At 48.1% G+C, this 23359-nt stretch overlaps 1 protein-coding gene across 4 annotated transcripts in view; it reads left to right on the forward strand.

The window, feature by feature from the left end:
* SSB (small RNA binding exonuclease protection factor La) overlaps positions 1 to 23359 on the forward strand; it is an 85552-nt gene that overhangs the window by 35213 nt on the left and 26980 nt on the right. For all 4 annotated transcript variants that reach the window (XM_030208914.1, XM_030208913.1, XM_030208916.1 and 1 more), the window contains 4 exons: positions 6732 to 6839; positions 6943 to 7043; positions 8686 to 8757; positions 8854 to 8896. In XM_030208914.1, coding sequence (XP_030064774.1) covers positions 6732 to 6839; positions 6943 to 7043; positions 8686 to 8757; positions 8854 to 8896 — 324 coding nt within the window. The remainder of the gene's footprint in view (positions 1 to 6731; positions 6840 to 6942; positions 7044 to 8685; positions 8758 to 8853; positions 8897 to 23359) is intronic.

Here is a 23359-nt window from a genome sequence, read left to right on the forward strand (position 1 = left end):
AAATGAGGACATTATAATGCCTTTGTATTGGCCAATGGTGTGACCGCACCTCGAATATTGTACCACCTTTAAGAAGGAGCCAGAGATTAGGCCCTCCTGGTCTTAAATCCATGATCCTTCAAGCACTCTTAACACAATTTTATTTTTTAAATGTATGGTCACATGGTTTGTGATGGGTTTTCAGTACAGCAATAAACATTCAAAGGAAGGTAGAGAATTCACTAACAGGCCTGATAAGCCATGTACCCGCGCAGTCTTCCTCATCAACTTAGTCCTTTCTTGTCTAGCATTGAACCAGCAAATAATGGCTTCCTTCCATATCATCATGCTGATCAATCCATAGACTGGTGGGTTGTGTCCATCTACCAGCAGGTGGAGATAGAGAGCAATCCTTTTGCCTCCCTATATGTGGTCATGTGCTGCCGGAAACTCCTCAGTATGTTCTCTATCTCAGCAGGTGGTGGTCACACATAGCAGCAGCTCTGGCTAGGCCTCCAAGCCTAATTTTTAGGTTTTGTTGAGTGCCTGGGGTTGAGGGCTCTTCTTGAGCAAGTGCAAACCTGGTGGTGCCAGGTCCCTCCTTTTCTCCCCCCTCCCGCTGGCTCCGTTTAAAAAAAAAAAAAAAATTTGGACGTCCTTAAGGGCGTTTATTTCGACGTTTATTTAAACGTTTATTGCAGCTACTCACTGGGACACCAGGTCGTTACAGCTCGGAGCGGAAAGCAGGTAATTTTTACCTTTTTGTAGCGGGCAGGGGGTTCCCTGATTGATCTCCACGTGGCTGATGGCGTCGGAGGGCGAGGGCACAAAGAATCGCTCCCCGGACCGCGTGTGCGCGTCTAGTGGGGATGCGGGGGTTTTAAAGTCTGATTCGCCCTTGTTGGGAGTCAGTTTGGAGGCCGGTCAGTGTCCCGGTTCTTCCTCGGGTGCGGCGGTTTTTCCCGCCATAAACGCCCATCCTCCGCTGCTCGCCTCCGCCATCTTGACCGGCCACGCTGCTCGGACGGCTTCTTCTTGGGCCGCCCTTGAGGTGGGAGACGTTAATGCCATGGCCGCCCTTCATTTGGGCGACGGCAGAAAAGCGGCTAAAGTTAAGCGCCGTTCTTCCCGCGCGGCTCCTTCACGGAGTGTCGCGCCGGACGCCATCTTGGATGCGCAGCATGTTTCTCCCCCGCTCTTGCGAGCGCCGGTTGAGGGTGCGTCTAGGGCTGTGGCCCAGGCTGCTGAAGTGCACAGTCTGGGGGGTTTCTCCCCCGAGTTTATTTTGCTGCTGCATCAGGCCTTCCTTATGCAAAACGCTGCCCCTTCTCCCTTGTCCGATAAAGGGGTTGAGGCCCCCGGAAGTAAACACCCTCGGGTGGATTCCAAGGCCTTAGAGGACGCTGTTTCCTCTGATGTAGATGAGGGCAGCGTATCTGAGTTCTCCCCACGGTCCTTTGGGGATTCCTTGGAGGAGACGGATTCCCGCTCGGATGGAGCGGATGACCCCTCTGCAGCACGGATCTTTCGCTCAGAGGATTTGCCCAACCTGTTAGTGCAGGCCATGAGCAATTTGAAGATTTCCTCTCCAGAGGACGTCTCTCCCTCAGCCCCTGTTGGCTTTGCCATTATGCTGGGGATGAAGCGCCCGCCTAGAACCTTCCACGTGCATGATGCCATGCACACCTTAATTTCGGCTCAATGGGATGTCCCAGAAGCGAGCCTCAAAGTGGCTAGGGCTATGTCCCACCTCTATCCTTTGCCTGAAAGTGAACGTGAGGCCTTTATTTGGCCTACCATGGATTCTTTAATCACTGCGGTGACTAAGAAAACGACGTTGCCGGTGGAAGGACGCCCAAGACAGAAGATTGGAAGCGGCTTTAAGGTCGTCCTTCGAGGCGGCTGCCTTAAGTTTGCAGGCCTCAGTTTGCGGCTCCTATGTGGCCAGGGCGTGCCTGACGATGGTCCAGCGGGCTTCCCCCTCGGATCCTTCCTTGAGGGCTGATTGGCCAGCCCTGGAATCGGGCTTGGCTTATTTGGCAGACTTACTGTATGTCTTGAGAGCCTCGGCTAAAGGTATGGCTCAGACAGTCTCTGCGCGGCGCTGGCTTTGGCTGAAACATTGGTCTGCGGACCACGCCTCTAAGTTCCGCCTGGCTAAGTTGCCTTTTAAAGGCAAGCTGCTCTTTGGGGTCGAGCTGGACAAAATCGTGACCGATCTCGGCACGTCTAAGGGCAAGAGGTTACCAGAGGTCAGGGCTCGGGCCAGTGCTCGCCCCGGTATCTTCAGAGGACGGTTTCAGGAAGCCCGTCGGTACCGCCCGGGCAAGTCGGGCTCCTCTGCCCCCTCTTCCTTCAAAAGGAGCTTCTCCCCCAAGCAGCATTCCTTTCGTCGAGACCGCCGTCCCGGAGGTGCGCCCTCCGGTCCTCCCCCAGGGTCTCGTACCCAATGACGGGGCCCTGGTCCATGGCCCAGTGCAGATTGGAGGACGCCTGTCCTCGTTTCTGGGCGAGTGGACCAGGGTAACTTCAGACGCTTGGGTTCTGGAAGTCATCAAAGACGGCTACAAGTTAGAGTTCTGCCGACCCTTAAGAGACGGGTTTGTACTCTCTCCCTGCAAGTCTCCGGTCAAAGCTGTGGCAGTGCAGCAGACCTTGGACAACCTGATACGCCTGGGTGCGGTCGTTCCGGTGCCAGAAAATCAGCTTGGCAAGGGACGTTACTCCATTTACTTTGTGGTACCAAAGAAAGGAGATTCTGTCCGGCCTATCCTCGACCTCAAGGGGTCAATCGGGCCTTGAAAGTGCGGCACTTTCGCATGGAGACTCTCCGCTCTGTTATAGCGGCAGTGAAGGCAGGGGAGTTCTTGGCTTCCTTGGACTTCAAGGAAGCGTACCTGCATATTCCCATCTGGCCTCCTCATCCACGCTTTCTGCGTTTTGCAGTCCTGGGCCGACACTTCCAGTTCAGAGCCCTCCCTTTCGGGTTGGCTACTGCTCCGCGGACCTTCTCCAAAGTAATGGTGGTCATCGCGGCCTTCCTGCGAAAGGAAGGAGTACAAGTCCATCCTTATCTGGACGACTGGTTGATCCGAGCCCCCTCTTATGCAGAGTGCGGCAAAGCTGTGGACCGGGTGATTGCTCTTTTGAGCTCCCTGGGGTGGATCATCAACTGGGAGAAGAGCCAGCTGCGCCCGACTCAGTCCCTGGAGTATCTGGGAGTTCGATTCGACACCCAAGTGGGCAGAGTGTTCCTGCCGGACAATCGGATTGTCAAGCTTCAGGCTCAGGTGGACCAGTTCCTAGTAGCCTCTCCTCTTCGGGCTTGGGACTATGTGCAGCTGTTGGGCTCTATGACGGCCACGATGGAAGTAGTGCCCTGGGCCAGGGCTCATATGAGACCACTACAACACTCTCTGCTGCAGCGCTGGACTCCGGTGTCGGAGGATTATGCTGTGCGCCTTCCCTTGGACCCAGCAGTGCGCAAGGCGCTGAGCTGGTGGCTGCAGACAGACAAGTTGTCTGCAGGAATGCCTCTGGTGACCCCGGAGTGGATTGTCGTCACGACGGACGCCTCTTTGTCGGGCTGGGGAGCCCACTGCTTGGGAAGGACAGCGCAGGGGCTCTGGTCTCCTGCAGAGGCAAAGTGGTCTATCAACCTCCTGGAACTCAGAGCCATTCGGTTGGCGCTTTTGGAGTTCATCCCGGTACTGGCGTTGAAGCCAGTACGGGTCCTGTCGGACAATGCCGTGGCTGTGGCCTATGTCAACCGCCAGGGAGGTACCAAGAGCGCCCCTCTAGCCAAGGAGGCCATGAATCTATGCCAGTGGGCGGAAGCTCCCGGAGAGTGGCAGCTATCTGCTCAGGCGTTCTTGGACATCAAGAAGCGCTGGGGCCAGCCGAGCCTAGATCTGATGGCGTCATCGGCCAATTGCCAAGTGCCGCGCTTTTTCAGCAGAGGACGGGACCCTCGATCCCTGGGAGTAGATGCTCTTCTCCAACAGTGGCCGATACAGGAGCTTCTCTATGTGTTCCCGCCCTGGCCCATGTTGGGCAGGGTGCTAGACCGGGTGGCAAAGCATCCGGGCCGGATAATCCTGGTGGGTCCGGACTGGCCCAGACGTCCCTGGTATGCGGACTTGATCAGGCTCTCAGTGGACGATCCTCTGCGGCTGCCAGTGGAGCAGGGCCTGTTGCATCAGGGTCCCGTGGTGGTGGAGGATCCCTCCCCCTTTGGTCTTACGGCCTGGCTATTGAGCGGCAGCGTCTGAGAAAGAAGGGCTTCTCAGACAAGGTCATCGCCACTATGCTGAGAGCGAGGAAGCGCTCTACTTCTACTGCTTACGCCAGGGTTTGGCGTACCTTTGCAGCGTGGTGTGAAGCAGGCTCACTTTCTCCCTTCACTGCTCCAATTTCTTCAGTGTTGGCGTTCCTGCAAGAAGGTCTGGAGAAAGGCCTGTCGCTCAGTTCCCTTAAAGTCCAGGTAGCGGCTCTGGCTTGCTTCAGGGGCCGCCTGAAGGGTGCTTCCCTGGCTTCGCAGCCAGATGTGGTGCGCTTTCTCAAGGGAGTTAATCACCTGCGCCCTCCTCTGCACTCAGTGGTGCCTGTGTGGAATCTCAACCTGGTGCTAAGAGCCTTGCAGAAGCCGCCTTTTGAACCCTTGTCAAGGGCATCTCTGAAAGACCTGACGTTGAAAGCAGTCTTTTTGGTGGCTATCACTTCAGCCAGAAGAGTTTCCGAGCTCCAGGCACTCTCATGCGAGAGCCCTTTCTGCAGTTCACTGAGGCAGGAGTGCCTATTCGCACAGTGCCTTCCTTCCTGCCCAAGATTGTTTCTCGCTTCCATGTGAATCACAGCTCTGTCTTCCTTCCTTTCTTAGGGAGGACTACCCAGAGGAATACTCTGCTCTCAAATATCTGGATGTGAGACGAGTCATCATCAGATACTTGGAAGTGACCAATGATTTCTGGAAGTCGGATCATCTGTTTGTCCTGTTTGCAGGTCCTCGTAAGGGTCTGCAGGCTGCTAAGCCTACAGTGGCAAGATGGGTCAAGGAAGCCATCGTAGCGGCTTATGTGGCCGCCGGGAAGGTGCCGCCTATCCAGCTGAAGGCTCACTCCACTAGAGCTCAGGCGGCCTCGATGGCAGAGGCCGGGTCCGTCTCCTTGGAAGAGATTTGCAAGGCGGCAACTTGGGCATCGGCCCATACCTTCTCCAGGCATTACCGCTTGACTGTGGCTGCTCGGGCGGAGGCCCGGTTTGGAGCTTCAGTGTTGCGGTCAGGGATTTCTATGTCCCGCCCTGGGTGAGTACTGCTTCGGTACATCCCATCAGTCTATGGATTGATCAGCATGATGATATGGAAGGTAAAATTATGTATCAAACCTGATAATTTTCTTTCCATTAATCATAGCTGATCAATCCATAGCCCCTCCCAGATATCTGTATTGTTTATATTCTGGTTGCATTTCAGGTTCAAGTTTAGTCTTCAGTTCCTGTTCAGGAGGACTTCGTGTTCAAGTTTTTCAATGGATTCTTCAAGAGTTGAGACGAATTTGTGTTACAATGAGCTGCTGCATTCCTCTCCCCTCCTTTTATGGGGCTGGATTGAGACTTAAATTCTGCCGGCGCTCCCTCCCGCTTCATGCGGCAGTAGGGCAGCTTTGTACCCCTCCCGCTTCGGCGGTGTTAGGGTCAGTCAGCTCCTCCCGCGGTTGCGGTTGCAGGATAAGCCAGATCCCCCCGCATCGGCGGGTGTGGTGTCCCTCCCCCGCTCCGCGGGGATGAGCTGGACAGATTCCCCTCCCCCACTTGTGTGGGGATGAGCTGAGTTAATTCCCCTCCCCCGTTTCGGCGGTGGTGAGCTGGGCAGAGTGTCCCTTTGTGGGTGTAATTCTCTAAGTGCTGAGTCCTGCGGATGGAGCTTGGATATCGACATACTGAGGAGTTTCCGGCAGCACATGACCACATATAGGGAGGCAAAAGGATTGCTCTCTATCTCCACCTGCTGGTAGATGGACACAACCCACCAGTCTATGGATTGATCAGCTATGATTAATGGAAAGAAAATTATCAGGTATGATACATAATTTTACCTTGATAGCTTGCACTCTCCATGTCACACTTCTCACCTGACTCTCCTTCACAGAACATGCTTTTCACACAACAGAGCAGCTTATGCTAATTTCAACCATTCTCATGCTCTAGTCATCCATGTGCTGCTGAGTGACTAGGACAGGCCGGAAGGACTCCATTTGTAGCAGTGCTAGGCAATATCAGCTGGTCTGGGTTCAAAAATGTATCTGTTTGAGTCTTCATTTGACCTCATCATCCAGGATCAGTTCATTACCATCTTTCCCTTGGGAACCAGAACACTTCACAGGTTGATCCATGGGTTTCACAGAAGTAAGCAAGGGTTCCAAATTTAAACCCTGGTTTTGACTTTCTGCTTAACCATATAGGAATTTTGAAACGATAGCAGAAAGTTAGGATCAGCCATACAGTATGTCATGTTACTACCACCATCTTTGGATCTCTGGACAATTCAAATTTTGTGCGGTTCTTATAGTAGTCCACTGACCTGATGTGACATCTATAAATAAATATTAAGGCAACTCGGGGAAAAATGAGCCATCTGGACTTGTGTCTTCAGAGAGATTCCTAAGTAAAAGCGAAAATGTAAAACTTCACACAAGATAAGAGCACAGTTCTTATCTTCTAATCTATTTTACTGAATTATTTTGCTTTTACAGAAAGGTTTTCCAACAGATGCAACCTTTGATGATATCAAAGAATGGTTTGAGGATAAGGGTCCCATAGAAAACATTCAATTGAGGCGAACTATACAGAAAGCATTTAAGGTATTTGATAAATATATTAATGTAAGCATTTACCCTGGCTATGATTTCACGGTAGAAAAGATCCATGATTGTTAATGATTTGTTCTGTCCAAATATTCCACAGGGGTCAGTATTTGTAGTGTTTGACAGTAATGAATCTGCTAAGAAGTTCATAGCCATACCCAGTCAAAAGTACAAAGAGACGGACCTGATCATATTATCCAAGTAAGTTAACCTGTCTGAAATGGAGTCAGTTCATTTCAGTGGTGAATGGCCATCCAAAACTTAACTTGATTTAGTTTTCTTTGGGTCTTTATTTTTCTGATAAGTTACTGAAGTATTATAAACTGTGCCAAAATTGTGCAGAAAATAAGGAAACATTTTTGTGCACCTCTGAAGATGTAAACTGCTTTTAAGTGTGTCAATATAAAGGCTGAATTGTTACCAATGTAACTAGAAGTTTCTACACAGGAGACGGACTGACATCTTTGGGGGGGGCTAAAATTTTTCAGCAAAGGTGGCCTCTTATAACCTCTGACCGGTGGGTTTTTCAAATACTCAGTCTCAGATGTGCCCTCAGTTGGCATCTCAAACCTCCAGATTGCCCACTGAGAACTCATTCATTTTTCTCTCAGCACAGTCAGGTACTTGCAGAGGAACTCTCTGCCCTTCTAAAGGCCCATGCAATCAAACCTGTTCCACCAGGGGAAGAAGGGCAGGAATTCTATTCCGGGTACTTCCTTGTGCAGAAGAAAATGGGAGGGATGTGTCCCATCCTAGACCTAAGGGCCCTGAACAAATTCCTAGTCCGAGAAAAGTTCGGGATGGTTTTCCTGGGCACCCTTCTCCCAAGGATTCAGGAAAATTGGCTATGTTCTCTGGACTTAAAGGATGCATATACTCGCATCCTGATACTTCCAGCTCACTAGAAGTATCTTCGATTTCAGCTGGGAACACATCACTCCATTGAAGAAATTTTCAAGGCTGCAACATGGTTTTCAGTCCACACATTCACATCACAGTACTGCCTTGAACAGGGATACCCAACGTGACAGTTGGTTCGGGCAAACAGTGTTCTAGAATCTGTTTGGGGTCTAGAATCCAACTCCACCCTCCTAGGCCCGTTTTATTCTGTTCCAGGCTGCACTCTCATTCATATTTGTATATAGTTTTCAGGTTAATCTGTGTTATGCCCTTGCCATTGTGAGGCCCAGTTGACCAATGTTGTTTTTGGTGAGCCTGGATGCTAGGAATTCACCACTTGTGAGAATATCTAAGTCTGGTTGTCCTCAGAGAAAGCGAAGATACTTACTTGTAGCAGGTATACTCCGAGGACAACAGGCTTTATATTCTCACAATCTCTCCCACATCCCTTTGGAATTGTCTCCTTTTGTTTTTTTGTTATAATATTAAACTGAGAGACGGTGTTCTCGCGATGGAGCGCGTCTCACACTCCAGAAAGCTCTCATTTAGGTTTGGTAAATTATGGACCGGGCAACGTATATCAGTGTCACCCACTTGTGAGAATATAAAGTTTGCAGTCCTTGTTGCCTACCTGCTACACCTAAGTATCTTCAATTTTACCTAGTGTATGTATGAAAAAGAGGGCACATCAACCTTTTTTTTTTTTTTCCCCCCCAGAGGCACCCATTGTATAGTGTACTGCCAAATGCTATACTAGAAAATGCACAGTTTTAAGTCATTGTGCTTGTGATAGTATTGGACAGTCGGGGACAAAAGTTTCTTTTAATTTTTGCTCTATTTGATGTGCTGTACTTTTTAGTGTAAATTATCCTCTGGAGTATATGGTAGGCTGGGGGATATATATGTTTGCTTAGTAAAGTAGCACTCTGAATTAACTTCATAGGGAGGATTATTTTACAAAGAAGAATGAAGAACGAAAAAAAAAGAGAAGCGAATTGAAAGCAAAGAACAAGCAGTAAGTATTCCGTATGCACAGTCTAATGGATTGTGTTATATGCTTCTGTTGCCTTGACAAATTGTTTGCTGTTAATGATTCATATTTTGTTTTTAGGGAGAAAGAAGAAAATCAGAAGAGAGCAGAAGATGCAGAAATGGTAGGTGGCCCCAGTAGGATTAGTGTGTTCTTTCTTTTTCCCTTGTGGAGTGGACAACTGAGGGCACTTCTATTTACAGAGTGCCTTCAGCTGTTATTTTCCACAGTATTTGTGGTGATGCTGCACTCTGCCTTTTAGGCATGGTTCAGTCTGTGGTCAGGTGTCTTGGTTCTCCCATGATGCCACCAGAGGGGCTACAAAATCTGGGTCTTCCAGAGAATTCGCCATTGTCGGGGAGATCTGCCCCATATACCACTTCTCATTTGATAGGAGTCAACTTCTTAGAGGATGGTAGAGTATGGCAGTTCAAGCCCTCTTCTGTTTCCGGGCTTAGTATGTCATGTTTTGTACTGTGCAGTGATCCAGTATCTTGTGCAGGTCAAAGCACAACACCAGCCCTGGGTAGCAGAGGGGAAGATGTGGCCTGAGATACTGTCCTCTGTTTGTTGCCAACTTGGTGTAGGAAAGTGAAGGGCTAGAAGAACTAACTTCCTCAGTGACCCTCCAGACCGGTCAAGATGCTTGGGTTATGCACTTCTACCAGCAGAGGGAGACCGAGAACACTAAAACTGTAACAATGTATAAACCACCTGCCAACCCCAAGCAGCCAGTAAATCTGTCTCCAGCAGAGGGTAGACGTGCAGCCTGAGCAGTCAGTCTGGTCTGGTAGGCCTGGGATTTGTTTTAGGCCTTTTGTTGGTTAGCACCCTGTACTTAAAATCTGTGTGCTTTGGGGAAGTGGGTCCGGTGGGGCTCCGTTTTTCCCTTGGGGTGTCACACCCGGTGATCGGGTCTCTCCCCCTGCTTTGCTCTCCTGAGCAGTCAGCCCTGTACCTTGGCTCCTGTGTGATTGCAGGAACCTTGAGAGCCATAGCCCTTGTCAGCTTTTAGCAACTGGGCTGGGAGGTAAGAAGCCAGTTGAAAAAAAATAAAGAAAAGCTCTGCTTGCTTGTTTGTTTTGGGGCTGACCGGGAGAGCTGCAGTGCGTTTGTGAGAGAGAGTGAGTCTGGGCGCTGCTGCCTGTTAGGTTGCTTACCTCCTTTCTTCCCTGGGGGATGTCAGTGGGGAATTGGCGGGAACTGCCGCCATCTTGGATTCCTCCAGCCCTGCGGTTTCGCCTCAGACGTTGCAGGATTTTCAGGGGCAGAATGTAGGCTGGTCTCCTGAGTGCTCAGGGGGCATGGGATTCCCACCTGATTTTATTTGGTCGATGTTCCAGGCGTGGAAGTCAGGATCCCAGCAGGCAGACCGTCAGAAGGGAGTAGGTCCCTTAGTTGCCAAGCGCCCTCGTCTGGAGTGGTCAGAAGACCCTGAGTTTTTGTCCTTACAGCACTCAGGAGTGCAGTGATCTTGGAAATGACGTTCTTTTAGACACCTGTCCTGCCTGAGGAGGAGGGGTCTTTGCCTGGTGAAGGTCCCTCGGTAGTGAGGATCTTTTCATAGAGATGAGCTGGCTGAATTGATTGATCAGGTGGTTGTTACACTTAAATTTGATTCTCCTGAGACCACGGGTGGCGGAGGTAAAGCAGGTAGACCCGTTGGTTAAGGGTATTCGCCGGTCTTCCCGTTCTTTTCCCATGAATAAAGACCTCAGAGATATGGTCATGCGGGAGTGGTCTTCCCCAGATTCTGCTTGTAGGGTGGCTAGAGCTATGGCGAGGCTTTATCCTCTTCCACAAGAGGATAGGGACTCCTTAAAGTCTCCTACAGTAGGCGCGGTGGTGACAGCGGTCACTAAAACCACTGCTATTCCTGTTGATGGGGGGGGGGCTGCTCTTAGGGATACTCAAGATAGGAATCCTTTATTAGGCATAGTTTTGATCTGTCCGCCTTGTCACTGCAGGCCTCAGTGTGTGGAGGTTTAGTAACTCGTGCTTGCTTCCACTGGGCTGAAAAACTCTTAGATGATCCGGCGGTGGATAGATCTTCCTGGGTGCAGGAACTAGCCAAGCTGGAGATGGGCTCTTCTTTCTTAGCCGATGCTCTTTATGATTTGCTGCAAGCGTCGGCAAAAAATATGGCATTGGTTGTGGGAGCTCGTCGGGCTCTTTGATTTCGAGGTTGGGTCGCAGATGTGGCCTCTTAAGTCCAAGTTGTGTTCTCTCTCCTTCAAGGGTTCCATTCTGTTTGGGGAAGAACTGGATAAGTTGGTACGCGGTCTTGCGGATGCTAAGGTTCCGCGCCTGCCAGATGCGTCCCAGAACAGGTGATCGAGGGCTATCGGGCTGTGGTCGTCTCGGAGATGCTTGGCGGTACAGGCCGGGTAGGGCCGATGGTGCACCTAGAGGGCAATAATTTTTTTTTTTTTTTTCAGCGTACGCAGCCCTACAGTTCAATGACCCTCTTCCCGATTTTTTTTTTTCCTCTGGGATCTCCGTGTCACTCTTGTCTCCTTCTGTTGATCGATCTGGGGCTGTGGTTCCCGTACCCACCTCAGGGAGGGGGGGGGGCAGATTGTTACTCGATTCATTTCGTGGTTCCCAAGAAGGAGGGTGCCTTCCGGCCTATTTTAGATCTGAAAAGGGTCAATGGGGCGCTGAAGGTTCCCTCCTTCCAGATGGAGATTTTGCGTTCGGTCATCGTAGCAGTTCAGTCGGGGGGAGTTTCTCACTTCGTTGGATCTGACAGAAGCCTATCTTCATATTCCCATCTGGGCGGCGCATCAGCATTTTCTTCGTTTTGCGGTCTTAGGACAGCATTTTCAATTCTGTGCTCTGCCGTTCGGTCTTGCGACGGCGCCTCGTACCTTTTCCAAGGTTATGGCGGTCGTAGCGGTGGCATTGAGGAAGCAAGGAATCTTGGTCCATCCGAGGGGATTGACGCCCTGTGCTTCCATGGCCTCCTCAACAGCTGTTGTACTTGTTTCCTCCTTGGGCCCTGGTAGGTCGTGTAGTTCAGAGAATAGAGCGGCACTTAGGCACGGTGATTCTGGTAGCTCTGAATTGGTCTCGTCGGCCGTGGTACGGAGATCTAGTGTGTCTGGCAGTTCGGGGTCCGCCGTCTGTGGAGGAGTTGGTGGTGTTAGTGCAAGGCCCCATAGTGATGCCCGATCCGTCTCCGTTCTCACGGCTTGGCTCTTGAGAGGAACAGGTTGTGGGAGAAAGGGTTTTGGTCCAGAGTAATTGATACTATGTTGCAGTCCTGTAAACGGTCCACCTCCGTCGCTTATGTTCGCATGTGGCGAATTTTTGAAAATTGGTGTCGGGCGTTCTTATTCTCCTTGGCGCCTTTTGGTTCCGGAAGTGCTAGAATTTTTGCAAGATGGTGTGGATAGAGGTCTCGCTCTTTTCTCTTTGAAAGGTACAGGTGGCAGCTTTGGTTTGTTTCCGGGGGAAGGTACAGGGTGTATCCTTGGCCTCTTCTCCGGACGTGGTTCGTTTTTTGCGGGGCGTGAAGTTGATTGGTCCGCTGCAGCATCAGGTGATTCCTCCTTGGGATTTGAATCTGGTGTTAGTGGCTTCCCCCTTTGAGCTGTTGGTTTTGAGTACTTTTAAGGATCTCACTCTGAAGACGGTGTTTTTGGTGGCTATTGTTTCAGCTCGGTGGATTTTGGAGTTGCAGGCTTTGTGTTGTCGTGCTCCTTTTTTTGACTTTTTCTAAGGAAAAGGTGTCCCTGAAGCCCGTTCCATCCTTTTTGCCTAAGGTGGTTTTCACGTGAATCAGGACATTTCTTTGCCAGTTTTGGGCGATAGGTCGGGAGAGTAGACTCAACACCGTTTAGCTAAATTGGGATGTTCGTCGAGCTTTGCGTTCTTACTTGACAAGGACTCAAGTGTTTCGGGCCTCTGATAGGTTGTTTGTGTTGTATGGGGGACCTAAGAAGGGTGCTGCAGCTTCTAAAGCAACGATATCCAGATGGTTGAAAGAGGCAGTTTCTTCGGCATACTTGCTCAAAGAGCGTGAGGTGCTTTCGGTACTTAAGGCGCATTCTACTCGGGGGGGGCCTTCCTCCTGGGCTGAAAGTAGTTTGATTCCTCCTCAAGATATTTGCAGAGCAGCTGTCTGGTCCTCTCTGCATTATAGGATTGATGTGCAGGCTAGAGAGGATGCGAGTTTTGGTGCGGCAGTTCTGACTTCTGGTTTTTGGGGTTCCTGCCATTAGACTATTTACTGCTTTGGTACTTCCCAAGCATCTTGACCGGTCTGGAGGGTCACTGAGGAAGGTGAAATTAGGCCTTACCTGCTAGTTTTCTTTCCTCTAGACCCTCCAGACGGGTCAAGAACCCACCCGGTATGTTTTAGTCTAGTGTGGTCTGCAGACTGGTTTTGTGCCTCAGGGTTGCTATGGCTAATAGGTCTTTAGTTCTGGACTTCTCATTTTCTGACGTTCAGTGGTAATAGCCTCTGCGGAGGGGTGGACCGCAGCGCTTTGGCGTTCGGTCGACAGAAGCACATTCGTGTCTGTTTTGAGTTCTGAGTACAGGGTTCTATGTATTTGTTTTATGTGTTTGATCTTTTCTGCTTTGTTACTGATTTACTGGCTGCTTGGGGGTTGGCAGGTGGCTTATACATTGTTACAGTTTTAGTGTTCTCAGTCTCCCTCTGCTGGTAGGAGTGCATAACCCAAGCGTCTTGACCGGTCTGGAGGGTCTAGAGGAAAGAAAATTAGCAGGTAAGGCCTAATTTCACTTTAGTGATGGAGGGGATTTAATTTATTCTATTGACTAGCAGGGTTGTTACAAGTGGGTGATGGTGGGAGCATATTGCTTGGACAGAACAGTTTTCTCAGAGTTGAGAACTTAGTGTAAACCTCTGAGCATGTGCAGCCCTTCCTGCGCACAGCAGTCCCATGTGTGTGGGGGTCTTCTCAGTCAGATGGACACTAGACAAACCTCTCCTGTTAATATTTTCTACAAATTAGGTAATTTTTCAAATGAATTAACTCCTTTTATGTTACCAAAGTTTGGTTCTAGACCCTAGCCTGTGGCAAAAAGATCCATGACTTTTGTTACACATTTCAAGTATTAATCTGCTTAGGTGCTGAAAAGAACCAGAACAAATGCAAGCATTGTGCTCAGATGTTTCCTTGAGATCGCATGGATTAGCTTAAATCACTTTTGTAAGCTCTCAAGCTGAGAAAAGGCTCAGGTTCAGATGTTCTGCTCTGTGCATAGGTCTGTGGGCTCTGAACATATAAGTTGAATTTACCATGTAAGCACCCTCAACCTCCCAGCACAGTGGCTTTAAAAGTCTCATCACTCAAGAAGACTGCCAGATAATGTGTGTATGCTGCTTTGAATGTTTTCAGGCCCATAGCACTTGCACAGGTCTGAAGAAGTGTCTTTTCTTAGCAACCCTCCAGACTTGTCAAGGCGCTTAGGTTATGTACACCTAGCAGCAGAGGGAGATTGAGAACATCTGACTATGAAAACTGTATATCTCACCTATACAAACTCTTAGCCAGTATTTCTCAGTCTCCCAGCAGAGGTGGACAAACAGCCTGTGCAGTCTTGCTGGTTTGATAGGCCCCGGGGAAGTCCCTTGGGGGTTATTTTAGTGTTTTTCTAGAAACAAAAAAAAACTTCAGGGGTGTTGGTTTGTGGGAGCCACATTTACCACTTGAGGTTTTACACCTGGGTGGCCGGGTCTCTCCCCTTCCTCTGCCCTCCTGTTTGGAGTGGGCTTCTGTGTGCCTCGGCTGCTGGTTTGTCTGGGAGCCTTGAGTGCCCCTGGGCTGGTGAACAAGCAACTCTTGCTTTTTTAAATAAATAATAAAAGGACCCCCCCCCCCGAGCTCACTTGTGCAGTGTTCTTGGGAAGACAGAGGGCTGTGCTGCGGATGCTGGTTCTTCAAAGTGGGTGATTTCAGTCTCTTGTAACTGTGCGGGATGAGTAGCTGGAAGTTGCTTCAGTGCCGCGGCTGTGTGCATCACGCTCTGGAGGTGCCTGAAGCATATGAAAATTCTGTGGGGAGCTGAAGTCCTGCACAGAGCAAGCTTCAGTGTCACAACTGGAGTCCTCTGAGTCCAGTGCAATGTGTTCGGCTCCTGTTGGCTGTTTGGTGGCAGGTTCGGCCGGAACCGCTGCCATCTTGCCTTCCTGTACTGATGCAGCTCCTCCACGGCTGTTTCCTGAGGTGCTGGGGAGGGGGATGTTGGCTTTCCTCCTGAATTTTTTTTTTGGTTGCTCTATTGGGCCTGGAAGATGGGAGAGACGTTTCAGATGGATCCAAGGGTGTCTGCCCCTGGTTCAGAGGCTGCGAAGAGGCCCAGAATTGATTGGGCTAGTATGATGGAGGATCCCTCAGTCATCCTCTCAAAGGAGGAGGTTACTTGCTTTTCCCTCTCAAAGTCACTAAAGCGGGGTTTGAAGGACGAAGGGAGGTTGCTCCTGGGGAGGACCCTTCAGTGAGGATCTTCCATAGGGATGAGCTGGTGGAGTTGATTGCTCAGGTGTCTTCAATTTGAGCAGGAGGTTGTGCCTGCAGAAAATTCTCAGGTGGACCCACTGGTGAAGGGAATCTGTCAGATGTCAAAGTCCTTTCCTATGAATCAGGATCTACGTGCCATGGTGCAGGCCGAATGGTCATCTCCAGGTACCCCTTGTAAGGTTGCTCGGGCAATGGGCAAGTTGTATCCAATTCTCGCAGCAGACTTTCAAGCCTCCCACTGTAGATGCTCTGGTGATGGCAGTGACCAAAAAGACTACCATTCCCGTGGATGGTGGTTTGGCGCTCAGAGATCTTGAAGAAAGATGATTGGAGTCTTTTTGAAGTGTAGTTTTGACTGGTCGTCGCTGGCTTTTCAAGCATCCGTCAGTGGGGGGTCTCGTGGCCAGAGCCTCCTTCCTGTGGGCAGAAAAGCTACTACTGGATGATCCTCCTCTGGAGAGATTTGTTCCAAGAGTTGGCCAAGCTTGAGATAGGGACATCTTTTTTTTTTTTTTTTTTTTACAGATGCTCTCTGATTTGTTCAGGCCCTCGGCGAAGAATATGGCCCTGGTGGTTGTGGCCCATAGAGCATTGCAACGTCTCTAAGCTGAGCTCTCTTCATTTCAAGGGTTGTGTGCTCTTCTGGAAAGAGTTGGACAAGTTGCTTTGCAGTTTTGGTGACAGTAAGGTTCCCGGTTTTGCCTGAGGATAGGTCTGAGATCTGTGGTTGTGGTGCATCATCTCAAGGGTGTGTTAGAGATGCCAAACGTTATCGCCCAGATCAGTTTAGTGGTACCTAGCTGGGTCATTTTTCCAGTGGATGCAGTCTTTTCGGGGTAGCCTTTGGGGTGGTTGTGACTCGAGCCTGGGGGCTGCCGGACCTTCTCGAGTCTCTCAGTGAAGGTGTTGGGGTCCATCCTCTGGTACCCATGGGTGATCACGAGAATTTTACCAGAAGTGGACCCAGGTGACGGAAGACCAGTGGGTCTTGGAGGTGATTCAAGATGGATATGCACTGCAGTTCGAGAGTCCTATTCTGGATCTTTCTTTGGTGTCTCCCAGTCGTTCCCGGCTGAAGGTGGGGGTGATCCGGGACGTGCTGGACCATATTATTCAACTCAAGGCAGTGGTTCCTGTGCCCAGTGCAGAGCGCCAGCAAGGATGTTCAATCTGTTTTGTGGTTCCCAAGAAAGACTCCTTTTTGCCAATCCTAGATCTCACGGGTCAATGGATTTCTGAAGGTTCCTTCTTTACACATGGAGAAGCTATGGTTGGTAATTGCCGTAGTTCGAAAGGGTGAGTTCCTCACTTCTTTAGAACTCAGAGGTGTATCTTCACATCACTATAAGGCAGTCTCATCGGCGTTTTTCTGCATTTTTCCATCTTGGTAGAGCATTTTCAATTTTGTGCTCTTCCATTCAGGCTGGTGATGGTGACAGCGGCCCTTTGTTGTCAGAGAATGTAGTAAAAGCATTTAGCTTAATGGAGTTTAAAAAAGGTTTGGATATCTTTCTTTAAAAAAAAAAAAAGTACATAATCCATTATTAAAATAGACTTGGGGAAAATCCACTGCTTATTTTAGGATAAGCAACCTAAAATGTACTGTTTTGGATCTTGCCAGGTACTTGTAACCTGGATTAGCCACTGATGGAAACAAGAACAAGATGCTGGGCTTGATGGACCTTCGGTCTGTCCGAGAATGGCAACGCTTATCTTCATCTGGACGACTGGCTGATTTGGGCAAAATCTCTGCAGAAGTGCAAATGGGTGATAGATAGTTCTGGTGGTGCAGTTTGTGGAGTCATTGGGCTAGGTGGTAAACCCAGTCAAGATTCATCTTCAGCCCACTTTGTCCCTGGAGTATTTGTGGGTTTGGTTGACACTCATGTGGGTCGAGTATACCTAACCCAGGACCGGGTCGAGAAGCTTCAGAGTCAGATTTGTACTCTTCTTTTGGTGCAGGCTCCCAAGGTGTGGGACTATCTTCAGGTGTCGGGGTCCATGGCAGCAACACTGGAGGGAGGCCCTGGGCCCAGCCTCACATGCGTCCGATATGGCTACTGCTTTGAGGGGAACCGTGATATAGCTTGCGCTGGTGGCTCTGCAGTGCCCATTTGGAGAAGGGAATGCCATTGGAGCCTCTGGATTGGTTAGTGGTCACTAAGGATGCCAGCTTTCTAAGTCGGGGTGGCACAGGGTCGCTGGTCAGAGTTGGAGGCGCAGTGGTCGATCGGGTTGGAGACCATGGTGATTCGCCTGGCTCTGGAACACTTCAGCGCTCTTCTTAGGGGCAGAGCAGTGCGAGTTCTCTCTGACAATGCCACAGCTGTCGCATATGTCAATGGCAGGGTGGCATGAGAAGGCAGCCTGTTGCAGAAGTGGTTACTGTTTTGCTGGGCAGAGGTTCATCTGCAGGGCCTCTCAACGTCCCATGATGCAGGCGTGGACTTTTTCTGAGTAGGCAGACCTTGGATCCAGGAAAGTGGTCTCTGGCCCAGCCTGTCTCCAATCGGATAGTGTGGACGTGGGGTAGGCCTGTTGGATATCATGGCGATGTCCATCAATGCACAGGTGCCGAGATTCTTCAGTCTTCAGAAGGCTCCACAATCCAAAGGCATCAATGCTTTGATCCTTCCATGGCTGGCCCAAGTTCTTCTGTCTTCCCTCCATGGTCGCTAGTGGGTCGGATCTTCCGCCGGGTGGAGCAACATTCCAGTCTGGTGAGTCTAGTGGCTCCAGTATGGTCCCAAAGGCAGTGGTGCAGAGATATCATATGTCTGGCGGTTGGGGACCCTTTATATCTGCAGAGCTTGGACTTTCTGCTTCTTCAGGATTCATTAGTGATGCCTGACCTGGCTCCATTTTCTCTTATGGCATGGCTCTTGAACAGGTGAGGTTAAGGAAGAAAGGTTTCTCTGACAAGATGATTTCCACGTTGTTATAGTCCCGGCGGTGTTCTACATCTTTGGCCTATGTTGGGTCTGGTGGATTTTCAAAGCCTGGTGCCAGGATAAGGGCTATCTATCTTTGCGTGCCTCGATTCTGTAGGTTTTAATTTCTGCAGGAGGTTTTAACCAAGGTCTGGCTGTGGCCTCTTTGAAAGTACAGATGGCCGCTGCTTGTTTCCACGGGAAGATTCAGGAGCGGGCCTTGACCTCTTCTTCGGACGTGCTGCGATTCCTTCAAAGAGTGAAAATTCTTCAGCTGCCCAGGTGCCAGTTTGTTCCCTCTTGATCTCAATTTGGTCCTGGAGGCTTTAGTAGGTTCTTCGTTTGCAGAAGACTACGTGCAAAAGACTACGTGCAAAATCTAACATGAAAGACTCTGTTCTTGGTAGCCAATTTTTTTGGCCCGCAGAATTTCATAGTTGTAGGCATTGTCTTGTAGAAAATGTTTCCTGTTTTTTTTTCCCAGGTAGATGAATCTGCATCCAGTACTTTCATTTGCATCCATCATGTCATTTACTTGCCTGTTCTGGGGAATAGGACTGGGGATGGCATTCAGTGTTGGCTTGCACGCTTGGATGTGAAGAGTGTTGAAGGAGTACTTACGGAGAACTGATGATTTTTGCCTCACAGATTTTGTGCTTTTCTGTGGTCCCAAGAAGTCGTCCTGTCCCACGGGCCCTCAAAGCGCATCCCACGCGCGGCAATGCTTTGTCCTGGGCAGAGAGCAGTAGGAATCCATTTAACTTTGCAGGATGACATTGTGGTCGTCACAGCATTCTTTCATGAAGCATTATAGAGTGGATGTGCATTCCAGGTGGGATGCATCATTGGAGCAGCTGTGTTGTCTTCATGTATCTGGGGGGTCCCGCCCATAGTTACTGTTTTGGTTGCTAAGGAAGGAGAAATTAGGCCTTACCTGCTAATTTTCTGTCCTTTAGATCTTCCAGACTGGTCAAGAACCCACCTGGAATTTTGCGCAAGCGGTGCATGGGTTGGGTGTTTGGTGGTAGCTTCCGTATCTGTTGCTCTAGTGGTATATTTTATTTTTTACAGTCAGGATTGCTGTGATTGTTGGTTAGCCTTTTGTTCAGACTTATTTGATGGCTAATGTGCACCTCAGTGCCATTCAGTGTTTTTGAATGGGTGTTTAATCTGGAATTTCTAGGAGGTCACGGTACCTTCGTGACCTGATCAGGAGTATTCTACCTTTTGGATCAGACTGGAGAAGCAACCCATTGATGTTTCTTGGGTTGGTTCTTTTTTTCCGGGTACAGCTGACTGGGTTCTACCTTTGCTCTGCTTTGTGACAGAAATACTGGCTGACTAGGGGTTTGCACAGGAGAGGTACAGTTTTCAAAGTCAGATGTTCTCAGTCTCCCTCTTCTGATAGGTGTACATAACCCAAGCGTCTTGACCAGTCTGAAGGGTCTAAAGGAAATAAAATTAGCAGGTAAGGCCTAATTTCTCCATCCTCCACCTCTTTCAGGCTGCTCAAAAAACAAATGCATATCGGTACTGTAACTTAGTTTAAAACCCCATAGCTTCTGCACTGCTCATCCAGTGCAGGTGGCTTACCTATCACACACACAGCACAAGAACTACCCTATGTCCTTTTAAAAAATGTGTTCTTCAGCATATCTCTGGGCAACAGCCTTTCTCATCAACTTCAGTGCTAATGACCATAGCAGGTGAGTCATTGATCAATGTCAGTAATTCTTCTGGAGCAGCTGCATTTACATATTTAGTAACATAGTAGATAACGGCAGATAAAGACCTGTATGGTTCATCCAGTCTGTCCAACAAGATAAACTCATATTTCTGCAAAAGACTTTTAATAAATGTATAAAAGGGTATTGCAAGGACTTGCTAAATATACAGCTCCAACAACCCAGTGGGTTGCTATCTCATTCAGTAGGTGTTATTTTGGCACAGAGGAACATAGGTTCTTCTTAAGAGCCTATAGTATTCTTCAGAGCTACAGCCTGAGCCAGTGCATTCATACTATCCTTTCCAGGATGCACTTTCCAAAATTTATCTTGGAGGAGCTCTTGGATCTGCATTTTCTTCTTTCAGGCTGTAGGCATTACAAATTCCATTAATAAACATAAACTGTCCTATGCAGAGAATATTCCATTGGAATCCCTTTTGATCCCTCTTTCACTAATGAGAAACACAATTTTTAATGAGGGCATCTATCACCAGATTCATTCAGTAAATAGCAAGAAGTATCCTCTTCCCTCCTCCCTCCCCTCCCCCCAATGGAGGTTGAACAAAGTCGTCACTCATCCCGATTGGCCCTTACGTGGGACTCGTGTAGCTTATCCCCCATGCCAAACTCTTGGAAGAAGTCGTGTCTCTTCTCCTTCAGTCCTGTCACAGGAAATGGAATTTTTCTAAAGCTAAGGAAGACTGAAAACTTGGATCTGAGCCCCAAACCACCTTTCTTTTCAAGGAGGAATTCAAGGAGAATACACTATCCTATGTCCTTGGAACAATAAAAAAAAATTAAAACAAAAAGGGGGGGGGGGGGGGGGAAACTAGCTATGTACTATAGATCTCAGATGGTTGCTCATATAGCAATCCGCCCTTGATACAGAAAAGTACTTTTGATGCTTCACCCTTCAGACAGACCACTATCACTTTAAGGTTCTTCCTTTTTCGCATATTGTCAGTTTGGAATATTCACTTTATGGTGGATAACTACCCAGTGCCACAAGCAAGATCACCCAGTCTTCCCATACCTTGATGACTGGTTTCTAGTTCCTCTTTTCTAAGAATGTAAGGATTGCTGTACTAGGTCAGACCAAAGGCCAGTCTATGCCAATATCCTTTATACTAAAAGTGGCCAATCCAGATCCAAGATTCTATTCTGCTTTTCCCAGCTCTACCTTAAGAATTTAAGGACCTTTCTTCAAGAATTTGTGCAAACTTTTGTGGTTCTTTTTATAAATACAACTATTTACTGTTTTACCGCATCTGGCAAAAGAGTTCCAGAGCTTAACTATGTTTCAATCCTCAAACAAGATAGTGCACCTACCACAGAGACCACAGAGTCTATGGGCTGGAGTGTAAATTTTAAGGGATTTCGACATTAGCTTCAGAACTTGGTACAATAACAGTGCTGGGCAGACTTCTACGGTCTGTGCCCTGAGAATGGCAAGGACAAATCAAACTCTGGTATAAAGTATCACATTCCATGTAAAATGAGTTTATCTTGTTGGGCAGACTGGATGGACCGTACAGGCCTTTATCTGCCATCATTTATTATGTTACTATGCTTAAAAAAACTTTCAGAAATTCACCTTGCTCCCTCCAAACAGCATTTTCTTTATAGGTACTACAAAAAAAATTCAGGCAAAAGCATTTCTACCAGAGAACAGAAGTCCCTGATTTCTAATGGCTGCTACGGTCAAACGTGACTGATCACAGCTAAAGCTTACCTACAGATGTTGCGATTACATGGATGGCTGCAGCCATGTGACCATTCGTTTGACTGAAAATGAAACAACCACAATGGGACCTTAAGTTGCAATGGAACCATCATACTGAAGATCTTTCAACCATCCTTTGTCCCTCAGTTCGACTTTTTATTATTTATTTAGTTTTTATTTATTAGGATTTATTTACCTCCTTTTTGAAGGAATTCACTCAAGGTGGTGTATAGTAAGACTAAGTCGGTCATAAGCAATAGACAATTACAGCAGTAAAAATATTCAAACAAAAAGAATGAAGCATATGAGCTATCAAACATTTCTCCATGGGGCCTTACTATTCCTTACTTCCTTTCCATCATATGTCGATCTCTTCATTTGTCTCTTCATTGGAGGCATACCCATTGGTTAGACCAGTGAGATGAACACCGGGGAAACCAAGATTCAAATACTAGCAGTACTTGTGATTGTGAGCAAATCGTACTGTCCTGCATTGTCAAGTACAAAGCCCTCTGGGGCAGGGAAATACTTATTTTACCTGAAATTTTAACTTGACTTGAGCTACCAATGAAAGGATGTGAACAAAATTAAAATATATATATATTTTTTTCTGTAGTAAACATTGATTTTTTTCCTTTTATACATCTATATGGGGGTGAAGCCACAGTCTTTCAACTATTTCATTTTTACTGGTTTCTGTCTTCATCCCTTTTAAATCACTTCTTCCTCTTCCCTATTTCATCTATTTTGCCTTTTTCATAGAATTCTGTCTTTATGCTTTTAGTTGAGGACATCCAGCATCAGTCTTACAGCAGGTGTTTTTCTTCTTCTCCGTTGGAATACTGATTTGTCCTAACCACAGATGCATGGGGAGCTCATATACATGCTCACCATATACAAGGAGTATGGTCAAAGTCCTAGGAGTTTCAAGTCTGTCTTCATCTGCGTAATAGTACAGCAGTTGTAATTAAATCACACAATGTAGTGGCTATACTTTGTCCACAAAAAAGGGGGAACTATCTTGAGAAATGTGCGGCTTTGTTATAGATAATGGCATCCAAGTATAGCTGCTTATTATATTCCTGGAGTTCAGAGCTATACAGCTAATAAGCTCAGCAACCTCATAAGTGATCTCTAGATGCAGCAACTGTATAGTCCTTCTTCCAAAACTGGCAAGCCTCTCAGGTTGACCTCTTCACCAGCAGCAAGAACATGAAGTTAATTTTTCAACTGCTTAATCCTCCTGTCCTCTTAACACCTAGTTCCATATGTACTGGTTGGTCCCTGAGCTTGTCTTCTTTATGTGTATTCCCCTTCTACTTGTAGCAAAAACTTGCAGGAATGTCAATATCAACACTGAAGCAGGGTTGCTTACCTGTCTCAGAGGTTCGCTGTGTGTAGTAGAATAATGCTGACACTTGGTTATTAGTTCTTCTCATGCTGTTCCTATGGAGCTGTCCTGTAGCTTGATGGTTAACAATTCAGCTGAGTTTAGAGGGATGTTTAATGCAAAAAGACTAGATCACAATGTTAGCTTGAATTGATGTCTTGTATTGAAAAGTTGTTAATTAATAAAAAGATTTAAAAAAAAAAAATTCAGCCAATGGTTTTGCTTCCTAGCTTCCCGCCTGTCTTGACAGGAGTTTTCTCCACAGTCTATAAATAGCTAGTGCGAAAAAGGGGACACTAATAAAGAGGTACTGCATTGTAGAGA

Source organism: Microcaecilia unicolor, chromosome 7, assembly GCF_901765095.1.
Source record: "Microcaecilia unicolor chromosome 7, aMicUni1.1, whole genome shotgun sequence".
In the NCBI taxonomy this organism is placed as follows: domain Eukaryota; kingdom Metazoa; phylum Chordata; class Amphibia; order Gymnophiona; family Siphonopidae; genus Microcaecilia; species Microcaecilia unicolor.